Source organism: Vulpes lagopus, chromosome 8, assembly GCF_018345385.1.
Source record: "Vulpes lagopus strain Blue_001 chromosome 8, ASM1834538v1, whole genome shotgun sequence".
Classification (NCBI taxonomy): Eukaryota; Metazoa; Chordata; class Mammalia; order Carnivora; family Canidae; genus Vulpes; species Vulpes lagopus.
In genome coordinates this window covers 55,681,316-55,696,429 of record NC_054831.1, presented here as the reverse complement: position 1 = coordinate 55,696,429, position 15,114 = coordinate 55,681,316, and the positions used below count along the sequence as shown (strand labels likewise).

The 15,114-nt window shown below is 36.9% G+C and overlaps 1 protein-coding gene across 5 annotated transcripts in view; it reads right to left on the bottom strand.

Annotated features, from left to right (window-relative positions):
* Window positions 1-15,114, bottom strand: part of MPP7 (membrane palmitoylated protein 7) — a 307,829-nt gene that overhangs the window by 108,037 nt on the left and 184,678 nt on the right. For all 5 annotated transcript variants that reach the window (XM_041767665.1, XM_041767662.1, XM_041767666.1 and 2 more), the window contains 2 exons: window positions 10,512-10,589; window positions 7,779-7,859 (listed from right to left, as the gene is read on the bottom strand). In XM_041767665.1, the coding sequence (XP_041623599.1) occupies window positions 7,779-7,859; window positions 10,512-10,589 (159 nt within the window). The remainder of the gene's footprint in view (window positions 1-7,778; window positions 7,860-10,511; window positions 10,590-15,114) is intronic.

Below are 15,114 nucleotides of genomic sequence, written 5' to 3'. Positions count from 1 at the left end.
CAAATCCTGAAATTACAGATAGACTGTAGACAAGGATATAATAACTATTATATAATTGTATCCTAAATGTTTAAAAAGCTAGAGGAAAAAATGAAAATCAGACGGGCAATATATAAGAAAGATTTAAATAAAACTTTGAGATAAAAGATACAATGTATGAATTTTTTTCAAAGAGCACTGAGATTAACACATCATTAAAGCAACTTATAAACTAACAAGAAACACAAAGATAGAGTAAAAAATTATGAATGGAACATTATTGAGCTATGAGACAACTTATATACACCTAATTGGCATCTCCAAAGAAAGGAGAGGTGCTAAAAATTATTTGAAGAAATATGGCAAAAAATATTCCAAATTTGATTTGGGGGGGGGGGGGAAGCCCCTAGGTCCAAGAAGTTCAAAATATCCAAGCACAAAAAAAAAAAGTAAAATAAAATAAAAAGAAACCACCAAATTGCTTAAAACCAGTGAGAAAGTTAAAATTGGCCAAAGGAAAAAAGATAAAAATGACAACATAATCAGAAACAATGTGAGCTACAAGGTAATAGCAACATCTTTTAAATACTCAAAGAAAACCAGCAACCTAAAGTTCTATACCCAGCAAAAATATCTTTACGTAATGTGAGTATACTGAAGACTTTTTAAAAGACATACAAAAGCTGAAGGAATTCATCACCAGAACACTTGCATTACAAAATACGGTATATGAAGTCTTTCAGACAGAAAGATAGGAATGAGAGTGGACAGGAATATGGATCTATAAAGAGTTGAATGAAAAACATCAGAAATGTCCCCTATCTGGGTATCTATGAAAACTATCTTGCATATAGCTATGACTAACAGAGATGGCTAATAAACATCTTTTAAAATAAAATGATTATTACAGTTGATAGACAATATTAACACCAGCTATGGATTTTCCCTCATTAGCTTTGTATTCACCTCCATGTCTGCTTTCCAAAACACCTTTTAAGATTTATAGATATCAAGTTCCTAATTCTTTATAGTTTTGCTTTACAAATATTTTTGCTTAGCAACATTTTCATTTTGGACAACTAAAAGTAACTTTGTATTCTATTTGCCTGCTTTAACTGTGGTGACACTATTCTTCAGTATATACATTGTCTTTTTGTAAAAAAAAAGGCAACACCTAAATAAGAAAATTGTATTTCCATATGCCATAACCCCACTAATCACAACTGATGGGTTTAACGGTTGCTCAGAAAACTATGCAGGAAATTGAACACTAGGCCTTGTAACTCCTCAGGCACACAAGCTTTCTCTGCTTTGGACCCCCTGGGGTCAATTCTATGTTCTAAGTTTCTGTCAGGTTCACAGAGTTAAGTGTCTAACTCAAAAGAATGAGTAACACTGATTTATTCCTCCAGAAGGAAGCTTCACTTTTCCCTTTTGCATGCTTTAATGAAGTCTCATCCATTCTACATGTTCAGGTGATGAGCAACTTCTGGTAAGTGCATGTTTTGGAAAGCTGAAAAATTGCAACAAATCCTTTTATTTTATTGCCTTTTTAAAACCTATTGATTTTTCCCTGACTTCCTGAATTATAATACCATATTCTAGAGATGATGTCATTTTGTTGTTTTATCAAAAACAAGCCACTGAATGATGACTCCTATAGGTTGATTTGCCTTTACTGTAGCCACATGATGCCATGGAGTGGTCATTATTTTTAATGTCTCTATTTGCTTCCCCTAGAAACAAAATATCTGTAAAGATCCACATCCTTTCATCAGTGCCCTCAAAGGCTATCAACACTATGGCTCTTCTCCATTCGATCACTGCAGGAAGCTCCCATACCTTATCACATCCACTAAGGCCTTCTGTTACAGCCCCACTTCCTTTTTCTCAGCATCTGTTGTCTCTTTGATGCTTCATTACTTTTCTTGGACTTTAAGATTTGGACAGTAAGACTGGATTTTATAAACATTATTGAATAATAAAAGTAATTATTATTGATTGTATATGGCAACCGACCAATCAATTAACAGATATCTTTAAAAATATTTATTTACTTATTTGAGAGTGAATGGGCAAGTGAGCATGGAGGGAGGGGCAGAGGGAATCTCAAGCAGACTCCCTACTGAGCCCAGAGCCAGAAGCAGGGCTCAATCTCACAACCCGGAGATCATGACCTGAGCTGAAACCAAGAGCTGACTGCTTAACGACTGAGCCACCCAGATGCCCCTCAACTTAGAGATTTTAAGAGTGGGGTGTAATCTTTAACTCTTTGATAGCCCTCAGGTGACACAAGTGTTACAAAATTTCAAGTTATTTCCTAACTGTTGGGAATCAAGAGTGACAAACTGTGGATGCCTAGGTGGCTCAGCAGTTAAGAATCTGCCTTCAGCTCAGGGCATGATTCTGGAATCCTGGGATTGAGTCCCACATCGGGCTCCTGCATGGAGTCTGTTTCTCCCTCTGCCTATGCCTCTGCCTCTCTCTTTCTGTGTCTCTCATGAATAAATAAAGAAATATTTAAAAAACAAAAAAGAGTGACAAACTGTGCAGGGAGAATGTTGACATATATTCCAGTAGTGATCAATTAGCAAAACTTAGAAAGAATATTAAACAGGGCTTGCAAGGGCATAGGGTTTGGAAAGGACCTTCTCATGCACATCTGTGGGCACTGTACACTGAGAAGATGTCTAGATTATTGCAAAGGACAAGTTGGCAATCACTATCAAAATTTTAGATGTATAGTATTTTAACTCACAATTTACTGACCAATAAAATTCTGAAATATACGAGAGATGTCCATTATAGTACTATTTAAATAGCAATAAAAAAAAGGCAGAGATGCCCACCTCAAAGAGATTAGTTATTTTGCTTCAAAGAGAAGTCCACAAAATACCAAAATGTTAAAAGTCCACAAAACAAGAAGTATTGCATTCTAATTATAATGGAAAAAATGTAGGGGTGCCTGGGTGACTAAGTTGGTTAAGTGTCTGAATCTTGATTTCAGCTCAGGTCATAATCTCAGAGTTGTGAGATTGAGACCTGAGTCGGGCTCCATGCTTAGCAGGGAGTCTGCGTGAGATTCTCTCTCCCCCTATCCTTCTGTCCCTCCCACCAAATAAATAAATAAATCTTAAAAAAAAAAGAAAAATGTGTAGGTAATATTTCTGTATGCAAAAAGGAAAAGTAATGCAGCAAATGAACAGTAATTATCCCTAAAAGGTATATGGACACATGCTTCACAGAACAGAAAGTGATTAAACATATGAAATGGTGCTCATCTTCACAAAACATAACAGTGAAGAAAGGAACTTCTACTTTCTCCATGGTTTTAATTAAAAATACAATTATGCATTATCAAAATATTTTCCTAATTACTTTTAAAACTTTTTATCAAGTCCCTTTGTAAAAAATAAAATGAAAGACTAATTGTCACAACCTTATGAAAGACGAATGTAAACCGTTTATTTAAGTAAATTATTCCTTCTAACCACACTCACCTTTTTTTTTTTTTTTAACTTTTCCTGTGTGTCTATCTGTCCATCTGTTCCTGAAGTTGGGAATGTTTCTTCTCTATCTCATGATTGTGCTTCAATTTTTATACTCAAACCTTTTACTTGGAATTCACTGTGTACTACATACAATATGCAATATTATATATATTATTTTCTCCCAATAATTAACCACTTGGGCCAATACCATGTATTGAAGCTGCATCCAGTTCTACCCATCCATACTTCCATCCATCCCTCACATCCTTCATGGAGGCCATAATCATGTTTCACCTGAATTACCTCCACTGGTTCCAGCTGGCCTTCCTCCATTCAGCATCCCACTCCTCCTGCCCTACCACCACTCCTCCACTCCAAGAATCCGTGTACTAGAACAACGGTGTCACTTGCCTATTTAAATCCTTTCAGTGGCTTTCCACTGCTCTTAGGATGAAATCCAAACTTTGTAATATGCTCACAATAAGAGCAGCCATATAATTTATCATCTAAAAAAAGGAAACAACTGAAATGGAAAGGAGGCTATTAATAATCATGCTGGGACTACAGGCACAAACCAGACTGTTCCTGGGCAAACCAGGATGTATATAGCCCCTGTACTCAATCAAAGGAGTTCCTGTCTAGCTCTGAACTCTGCCCCTTCCTCTCCTCAAGCTACTGTTCAACCACACTGAACTCATTTACATCCTCAAACTTGACAAGTTATTTTCTTTACGGGACTTCGTATACTATTCACCTTATTTAAAACATCTGTTTAATGAGCACCTGGGTGGCTCAGTTGATTAAACATCTGACTCTTGATTTTGGCTTAGGTTTTGATCTCAAGGTCATTAGATCTAGCCCTGAGTAGGGCTCACTGCTCAGTGGGATTCTGCTAGAGAACTTCTCTCTCCTGCCCCTCCTCCACAGCCCCCTAGTCTCTCTCTTTCTTAAATAAATCTTTTTTAAGAAATCTATTTTCACATCCTATCCCAACTCATCTTTCCTCTTCCTCCTTTTGGTTACCTCAAATTCAACCTCCAGGGCTCAACTTACTTGCCACTTCCTCTGGAACATTTTCTCCAACCCTCCCCACACTCCTTCCTTCCCAAAGTTAGATCTGGGAACTAGATCCTCCTCTGATAACCACAGTATTTTAAGGTTTTCTCTATTCATTTGAGAGAGAGAGAGACAGACAAAGAGAGAGAGAGCATAAACTACAGGAAGGGCAGAGGAGAGGGAAAGAGAGAATCCCAAGGAGCCTGCATGACCTGAGCTGAAACCAAGAGTCGGACGCTGGACTGGCTGAGCCACCTACGCACCTCTCCACAGTATTTCTATGTGTTCTTTTACTCAGTATTTCTCCTGTTAGCTTCCTTAACCTTCACATATCTTCTGCAAATTGTATCTGTAGGGTCTGGCACAGAGTAGGCATTGGACATTTGAGGATGAATGAATGAGGATCTGACTCCAGGAACATTTACAAATAACCAGAGAAAGTTCTAAAATTTTTCAAAAAGGAGTTGGTAGATCTGTGGGATAGATGTATTGACCTCCTCCTAGGGGCTGTGCATTTAGTTGTATACAACTATGTGTGTTTATAAAAATCATTACTTTTCAGGTAGACCTCAGGTTTCTTTTCACTACTGTGAACGATTTTAAATGAAAGATCCATCTTTAAAAAAAAAAAAAAGAAAAAAAGAAAGATCCATCTTTAACAAGTAAATAATTACTTCCCTTATGCACTGCAAATTAAAAACAATATTCAAATTAACACCCTGGAGTTACATTTTTCATATTTAAATTGTCTGCTCAATTTACAATTCATGTATACCTGTTATAGTCTATTGTACCTTGTTCTGCTTTAAAAAAAAAAAAAAGAAAATATTTTACTTTACTAAATGACTTCTCAATTACCTAAAAAAAAAGTGAAATTCGGGTAGCCCAGGTGGCTCAGTGGTTTAGCGCCACCTTCGGCCCAGGGCGTGATCCTGGAGACTGGGGATCCGGTCCCACATCTGGCTCCCTGCATGGAGCCTGCTTCTCCCTCTGCCTGTGTCTCTGCCTCTCTCTCTCCCTGTGTCCCTAATGAATAAATAAATAAAATATTTTTTTAAAAAAAAGTGAAATTCAAATTGATGGTGTTAATTATTTCAAGGAAAGCAATGTTAAATATTAGGTTATAAAGGGAAGAAAGATATCCCCCCAAGGCTAGCTAACTAGAAATTGCCACTGCCAACTGAGACATCATGTCTATAATCTTACCCACTTCCTACACATCACTTACTGAAAATACATCTTTCATGCTGACTTCTCACACATTCTATCACATGGATATACAAACATAAAACATTTTAAAAGCATTCATCTAAAATATGTTCATAGTTTATAAGGTTGTATCCAATGGTGAGTACAATCTAAAATCATATTTCCCTCTTGAGCAAAATACCAGTTTCCATCCAGTATAACCTCTTATTTATTGGCTGTTCTATTCCAAACACTCTTAAATAGAATACCAAATCATGTTGTTTTGTCCAAAACACTCGTCTTCAATTTCTAATACTCAAAACAAGATCATACTCTCAAAAAGGAGTTTAACAAGCTTCTCCCAGCTAACCTCACCCTTCTCTGGTTCATATTCACTACTCATGTGCACTCAGAACAAATGAAGACATTTTCAGAACTTTCTCTACCTATGAATCTCTTACTCTGAGCTCTTAACCTTTCTACATACTTTAATTTCAAGCAACTATTCTGCTTTAATCTGATCTTTATCCTTTAGAACTAAAATTCAACCAATCTCCTCTGTACCAGTGCAAATCAATTACTCTATACTACTAATGATAGTACACTTATTCTTAACAGCACTTATTTTAATTCTAAGGATTAGGAGTTAAAGTTAGGGCATGTTTTCACTTCATCTTTTATTTAATACTATCTTTCTCTTTTCACTAGCAATTGAAGACTACTTAGAGTTCCAAAGGAAATTTTTCAAGGAAGGTAGAAATCAAGTTTTTGCATCTAGGCAGAAATACTCATTTGACAGCCTACATATGCTTAACAGAAATGATCGTAAGATAATTGATCATTTTGGGGCACTTGGGTGGCTCAGTAAGTCAAGCATCCAACTCTTGGTTTCAGCGCAGGTCATGATCTCAGGGTCATGAGATGGAGCCCAGCATCAAACTCCACACTCAGCAGGAGTCTGCTTGAGATTCTCCCTCTCCCTCTGCCCCTCCTCCTGACTCATACTCTCTCAAATAAATCTTTAAAAAGGAAAAATAACTGATCGTTTCAATTACATAATCCATATGTAATTTTGACTCATGGAACAATCTTTCAAGTGTAATGGCAGCAGTAGCAAGTCCAAAACGTACAGATGATAGGATTTAGTGCATTAGTGACCTCAGAATTAACAGGAACATTTTGAAATGACTTCTGTTGACCAAGCACCTTTGGAGGAAAGGTAAGTGATACATACCTGGAAGAAAAATGGCAGGGAAGGAGTGCAATAGGTGAAGGAGATTAAGAGATACAATCTTCCAGTTACAAAATAAGTAAAAGGCAGAAATGTCATATACCACAGAGGGAATACAGTCAATGACAGTGTAACAACTTTGTAGGGTGACATATAGTACCTGGACTAATTGCGGTGATCATTTTGTAATGTGTATACATATCAGAGGTCACTATGTTGTACACCTGAAACTAATACGATATTGTTATGTCAACTAGTCTTCAATAAAAAAAAATGGCAAGGAGACTTGAAATCTGCCTACTGATACTAATATTCTATACTGGAAAACTGCTCTGCTCTGTAAAGGGTAGTATTTATTAAAATATGAATTAGTGGAGGGAAAGGAGATGGGGCAGATAACAGGGGAGGGCAAAGTTAAAAACTGAAATGATCCTATACAAAAACAGGTACAGTTGTCCAATATATTGGAATACCATTCACGAGCCATGTAAAATGACCTAAACAAAATCACTGATAGATTCTGTATTCTGTACTCTTACCTTCATTTAAAGGAAACTGACGTTGAAGTGACATTATATTCACTACCTGAAATCTTGAGCTACCCGATTAAAGTATTTTGTAGTTAGTCACATTATTACCAAAAGCTCAACTTTCTTCCTTAATGGGATTTGGGTTATTAAAATACTGTGCACGATTTGAAAATACATTCACTTGAAAATTGACGATCGAAAAAAAAAAAAAAAAAAAGAAAAAGAAAATTGACGATCGAAATAAAATTCATCTGAAGCCTCAGAAAGTGGCCCTTCTGGAAGATATTTATTACACGTCCTCACCTTCACATTGGGTTTTGACAGGAGTTTCAACAGCTCTCTGATCTCACTGTTTAATGGCTTGTTCTGAAGCTCTTCAGCCAGCTGTAAGGGAGATCACATTGACACAGAGAACATTTAGTAAGGGCGCTGTGTTGCTCCATATGTGACAACCGAGAATCTATCTTGCCACTTTCCAGTGATTAAGGAGAGGTCGAGGTCGGTATGAAAGAAAACAGACCATCAATGACAGCTCCTCTTTTCAGGCCCTTGGTAGGCCAGATCCCAGGCCAGGATCGTGGCTGAGTAGAACTCCAAAAATCATATCAGCCAGATCACCTTCTGATTTATTGCAATGAGGGTAAATCCCAGCACTTCATCTTAAGGAATGGTCTTTTGCATGCAAACAAAGGACCACTTGTCAAAAGGACTGGATCTGGTTTTGACACTATTTTTTAAAAAGAGAGAAAGAAAGAAAATGGGAAAAAAAAGAAAGGTTCTGAAAGAGGTGGTGAAATCCACAGGGTTCCCAAAACCCCACAATAGCTTGCTGTTTAGAGCTGGAGGAAAAAGAACTAGAATGTCTTTAATAGAGCAAATGATCTGAAACTTTTATGTTTACCTACAGAATAAGAAATCCATTCAATATAAACCAGGTTAATCACAAAATGACTTAAAATAGGTTGACAAGTACTCTGGGAACAAACACGCTGACCGTATTCTACTATCATGATAAAGCATTCCCATTTGCTGGTTCTAGCTAAAGAATAGTTGGAACTTTGAACCTGCTTCATGTTCTTCAAGAGATTTTCCTATCAAGACTCTTCTATTTTAGGCTATAGTAAGGATATAATTTCCTAAGAAGAAAAAGCAAGACCAAACAGAAAGAGAAATTATACTGTGAAATATGTAGAAGAGAATTCAAAATATGTACAATATATTTTCATTTAAAAAACCCATCTTAAAACACTGCTTGAAATTTCTCTGGTCCTATTGTTTCTACCAAACTAAAAACAATTGTTCTTATCTCTAGACAAGGACTTTCCTCTAAAAGAAGGGCATAAAGTAAATTATACACTAAAATAAAATGTCATAAATTGACATATTCGTTGGTTACATTTCAAAAAGTGACTTAACTTTTTGAACATAAAATTTTTGTTTTTCAAGGTAAAGCAATTGTGATAATTGTTAACCTACAAAAAGTCACAGAAGGCTCTTTGCATTCTTTAGTCACTTTATAACAATACTTTTAAAAATTTAAATATATTGTTCTGATGAATTAGAAAATGCTATATTTTACCATATTATAATAACAGCCTCTAATTTTTTTAAAAAGCAATATTATCATAATATGATTGGGCCTCAGGGGAGCCCTGAGTGGCTCAGTGGTTTGGTGCCTGCTTCAGCCCCAGGGCATGATCCTGGAGTCCTGGGATTGAGTCCCACAGCAGGCTCCCTCCATGGAGCCTGCTTCTCTCTCTTCCTGTGTCTCTGCCTCTCTCTCTCTCTCTCTCTCTCTCTCTCTGTGTCTCTCATGAATAAATAAACTCTCCTTTAAAAAAAATATGATTGGGCCTCAATCACACTGGTAATAAATATTTCTCCAAACTCTCAATAGTTAAAGTTTTTTAAGTGATTTCTTGAGACTTTCTCAAGTGGCAACTGCAGCTTACTAGAATTCTATCTGTAACTTTACTCACCTTCACTTTAAAAATTTTGGTTCTATAATGCAGAGGAGTAAGCTTCCTCATAAACACATAAACTGAAATATCTCTATAATTTGTAATCTCTGTGGATAGAACTGGAAAGGAGTTTGAGAGACTAAACAAATAGCAAATCACTTAGAGATTTATTACATATGCCTTATTATCTAAATTAAAATAGAAAACATACATAAGAAAATCAACTTCTGAAGATGATCGGTTGTTTTTTAGTTTTTTTTTAAATTATATGGCCCGATATTTAAACTGAACTATGGCTTTTTTTTTTTATCATAACCAAGGAAAAAATTTAAAAAGCAACAGATAAGCTCTAGGAGATCACGAAAACCAACCTTCACATGAGACCTATTTCTCATCTGGTTTAGTGTCCTTTATAGTTTATCCAGGTGTGCTTTCAATTCATCCGAGTTTGTAAGTGAATGGCAAGAAACAGCAAGGTAATTCCCTCCCTCAGATTGAAAATAAAATTACAGCTACAGGAAATTAACTACTCCATCAATGCCAACTGCTTCTAAAATTTATTTTTTGGTTATGAAGGTAATTTGGAAAGGACTAATATCCATAAATCATTATGATGCTTTATAATCCATTTTAAAAACAATCCAGTCTTTTTATGTATTTCATCAGGCCTCATTCCGACACTAGCGTATCTGTCATTTTTTAGCACTGTCAGCAACAGACCTATCTCATTTGTCTTTATTTCTCCAAAGCATTCCTCCTGCCTGTGACTTTCTCAGAACACTAGTAGCTGACAGTTTCTCTCTGCCCGGAGAGTTCTAGCCTCAAATTTCTTCTACCATAGCTACCCAGGTAGAACAGAGGGCATCTCCATGCACAATTTTTTGAGCGGGAGAGTGAATGCAAATCAGCACAGTATCTGCATAAGGTCCTTGGTGACAGGACTTCTGGAAACATCTGCAGCTTCTTCTGGTTTTCACTCCTAGGATCTCACACTTGTGTCTGTGCCAGGAAGAACTCTGCTCAGGGCCGGGCCCGAGGGAGCCGGGTGGCAGGGAGCTCCAAAAGGCACACTTACATCATCGGCCAAGACTGCTGCGCCGTGGAGAATGGGCACGGGGTTCTGCTTCTCATAGTAGTGGAGCTTTTCATGAATCTAGAAGAAAAACAAGAGTATACAAGTTCACCTGCTAGCTAACGGTGAGACAGTTGAAGGGTTTTCAGCACTGCAAATAGAAATGGATCCACTAAACCTCAAACAAAAATTAAACGTTTCTATAAATCTATAGATGGCAAATATGTGGACCTAATTCTATGGTCCAGTGTTTCAATGTGATGTCAAATGGGGGCAAAAATTGTTATCAAATAGAGCCCACATAAAAGCTAAACCTTTCTTTTTCCCTTGAATAATTATGATAGTTTTCTAAAATCTATAACTTCTAAAACACTTTGCTTCAGTATCAGTTGTAGTTCATATCTCTGCTAAAAACATAAATTATGATTAAAGCCAAGTGATGAGGCAGCAGCCACTTGGGTTGGTACGTGATAACCACTAGAAGCAAGAGAGCTGGTGTGGTGTGTGCCTTCCCAAGCATGCTGTTCCTTTCGCTTAGTCTTTTTTCCTCCCAGATTCTCAACATTTCCTCCAAATTCAAACTTCTAAGAAACAAAGGGATTGCTCTTAGTTGAAGACATTTCTTAGAAGTATTGAGCTTGGATAACTTTCTGTCCTGTAAAACAAGGAAAATTACACTATCAAAGAATAATTGTGTCCTTTCATTCCCGACATTACCCAAGAAAAACAAAGGCAAGAATGTATTTTAGTGTGCTAGAAGACACACAGAGTTCCTTTAAAAATCTAATATTGGGCAGCCCTGGTGGCACAGCAGTTTAGCACCACCTGTGGCCCAGGGTGTGATCCTGGAGACCCGGGATCGAGTCCCACATCCAGCTCCCTGCATGGAGCCTGCTTCTCCCTCTGCCTGTGTCTCTGCCTCATATTCTCTCTCTCTCTCTCTCTCTCTGGGTCTCTGTGAATAAATAAATACATTCTTTTTAAAAAATTCTAGTATTATGGGAATCCCTGGGTGGCTTAGCAGTTTAGTGCCCGCCTTCGGCCCAGGGTGTGATACTGGAGACCTGGGATCGAGTCCCACATCAGGCTCCCTGCATGGAGCCTGCTTCTTCCTCTGCCTGTGTCTCTGCCTCTCTCTCTCTCTCTCTCTCTCTCTCTCTCTCTCAATCTGTGTCTCTCATGAATAAATAAAGAAAATCTTTAAAAAAATCTAGTATTATCATTAAGAAATGAAAGATGCTTTGACAAATGCAAAACTGTTGGCTTTTAAGTTTTATCTATTTCAGCTCTTACACAGGTGCCTTTAAAATGTTATACTTGAAAACTTACTTGAGCCTCCTCTTCTTTACAGTTGAAGAAACTACCCCCCCCACTATATATATAAAATAGTTTCACCTTATAATTTCCAGTTTTTAATAGGTATCAAGTAATATACTCATAGGTAACAAGTCATCTACTCTTTAATTAGACTCAAAGCTAACCAAACCCTCTTGTAAAAAATCTGGAAGATAGATTTTACATTGATTAGCCAGATGCTATTGCTAAGGGGGGATTCCATTGCCTTTTTGGCAACCTGGCCCACAGTGCAGAATATCAGGGCAGGAAGTTTGATACTTAGGATATTACCAGAATGATCAGGGCCACATTTTTACTTAATATCTTGGAACCTTCACTCATTAAGCAGTAGGGTAATAAACAAAGTTTTTTAAGAATGCAAGCTATAAAAAGAGCAAGATTTGATGTGACAAAGTATTAAAAGTATAATTTAAAACAAAACCATCCAACCTAAAAGCTTAATTAATCTTGCTTGAGTCATTGCCAAAAATTAGACCACGTCAACAAATACTATCATAGAATATTGAGCTCAGCCTCTCATATAACTCATCTAGCTTTCTTGCAACCAATTGTTTAAATGTCTGCTTCCCTGCGATGGTAAATATAGACGCTTTTTTTTTTTTTTAAAGGTACTACCATAAGTCTGTATTCCCTACTAATAATGATCGGGGAGGGGGGGAAGATCAGTACTGTCAGTAATATCATCTTCAGTGAGTTTAGTATTTTAATCCCTTAACTCTCACAAGAATATTAAGAGGCGGATGGCACCATCATTCGACTTTACAGATCAGCAGATACATAGGAGTTAAATAATAACTTGTGATGGTCCCACACATAGAAACAACCGAGCTGGGACTTAAACTCAGGCCACCTAGCTCAGTGTCAGAGCTCTTCATCACTCTACATGCCTGCCTCTCAGACTAACATCTCGTCTGTCTTCTTCACTGACCTCAATCACTGCTGGATGAACAGGATAGAGAGAGGCTCACGGATATGTGACAAATAATACTAGCTGTTTCCAATGACTACAGGATTAGGGATGGCTCCTCTTCACCCCTCCCTGTATTTTTTCTTTCTGACAATTCTTAAGTTTTCCAGATTAAATTTATATTGATACTGTACCATAATTACAAGTTAAAAATTATATGCCCCAAATAAATACATTCTTTCTCTACTTCATTTCCTTCTTCTGAGGGTCTTTTAAAAACAAAGAGCCCCTCTTTCCATATCATCATCTTTCCATCTTCACCCAAGTGAGTTGAGTGCATACCCCTACTCTTCCCACTCTGGGACTCTGTATTGTATCAGGAATTTTTAAATGCTCTCCCAGAATTTCCAAATGCTGGTAGCCCTATGTTGATATGTGTTTTACTTCAGGACATAATTTTAAATGTTAAGTTGGTATGAAAGTAAAAATTACTGCAAGCAATTTTGGGCTATTCACAGTTTCCAAAATCACTGACTTTTATTGGTATTTATAATATCCAGGAAGAAAATTTTTTTTAATGATTTTCAAATTCAAATACAATAAACAGGTAACACATATAAACTTCACCCCAGGGCTATCCAACAGAACTCCTTGGATGTTGAAAATGTTCTGTACCTTCTTGTCCAACATGGTTTGTCACTAGCTACTGAACACTTGAACTGTGGCTAGTTTACTTGAGGAACTGAATTTTTTATTTTATTTTTATTAATTTAAAGGCCCACATAAGGCTAGTGGTTTTAATATTGAATAACATGGCAAGATTTTATGTTAAATGCTCTGTAACTCAACTTTGCACATCAGAAAAATTCACTCTGATATAGTTTGGCCAATTTCCCTAAGTGGTCACATTTTGGAACCCAACAGACAAATACACAACCAAAGACACAGCATCTAATTATCTGTGCACTGCCAAACCTGCAAAATCTCACTTATTTTAACTAAACGCTTCCCTTTGCAGACTCAACTGTGTAATAAAAGTGTACTTCATTTTTCTCCCTTGAACAAGAGGAGAGCAAAGTGGTAGGGTTGCAGAAAGAAAGAAGTGAAGACAACTGGAGAAGGGGAGACTCTGGTTAAATTAGTTTCATATGATAACAAAATAGTTAATCATTGAAAGATATGCTTCTAAAATATGTAAAGTACACTATTAAGGAAAAAAGGACATTTCAAAAGAGACATTTATGTTCCAATTAATAGTGTATATGCACATGTCCATAAGTGTTTGTTTCTACAATTACACGTATATCAGAAAAAAATAAAATAAAAATCATTTCTATATGTAATTTGTTCTTTTTTTAGTTTTATTTTAAGATTTATTTTATTTGTTTAGAGAGAGAGACAGAGTTGCAGGATGGAGGGGTAAAGGGAGAGGGAGAGAGAAACACAAGCAGACTCTGAGCTGAGCACAGAGCCAGAGGCCAGCTCTATCTCATGATCCTGAGATCATGACCAGAGCCAAAACCAAGAGCTGGCCTCTCAACTGACTGAGCCACCCAGGTCCCCCTACATGTAACCAATTCTTATAGGAAAGCTATAATTACCTTCATTTGCATACATCTTGAAAATTAGTGTTTAATTTTTGTAAGAAAATCTGGTGCCAATAATTTAATTTTTATACATGTATCACAGAAACTGAAATGAAACTTGAATAATGAAAGAATAAATAAAGCTTGACCAATCTCAATGCAATCATTTGAAACTTCTCACTGATGTATAACCCATCTATCTCACTGATGGGTAAACGGAAGAGCCCAATTATGGAATTAAATAAACCAAAGCTGTAAAAATCCCTTTTCTGCCTTCTATTATGAATATTAAAAAGCAATGAAAATAACTGCTAAATAGTTTTAGCCAAACCAGAATTGGTATTGTGCACACACACGCTCGCATGCACACATACACAAACACCCCCCATCTACCTCATTTATTTACAACATGGAGAGGAGAGAGTTCTGAGTTTTGTTTTTTTTTAAAGATTAACTTGAAAATAATAATCTTGAGAAGTGGTACTTTGACAGCATATTAAAGGACTCCCCTAGAAGATTATTTTTTTAAATTTTTTTAAAGTTTTTTATTTTATTTATTCATTCATGATAGAGAGAGAGAGACAGAGACAGAGACACAGGCAGAGGGAGAAGCAGGCTCCATGCTGGGAGCCCGACGCAGGACTCGATCCCAGGACTCCAGGATCATGCCCTAGGCTGAAGGCAGCGCTAAACCGCTGAGCCACCCAGGGATCCCCGTTCTGAGTTGTAAAAGAAGATCCATGGGACACAATGACAG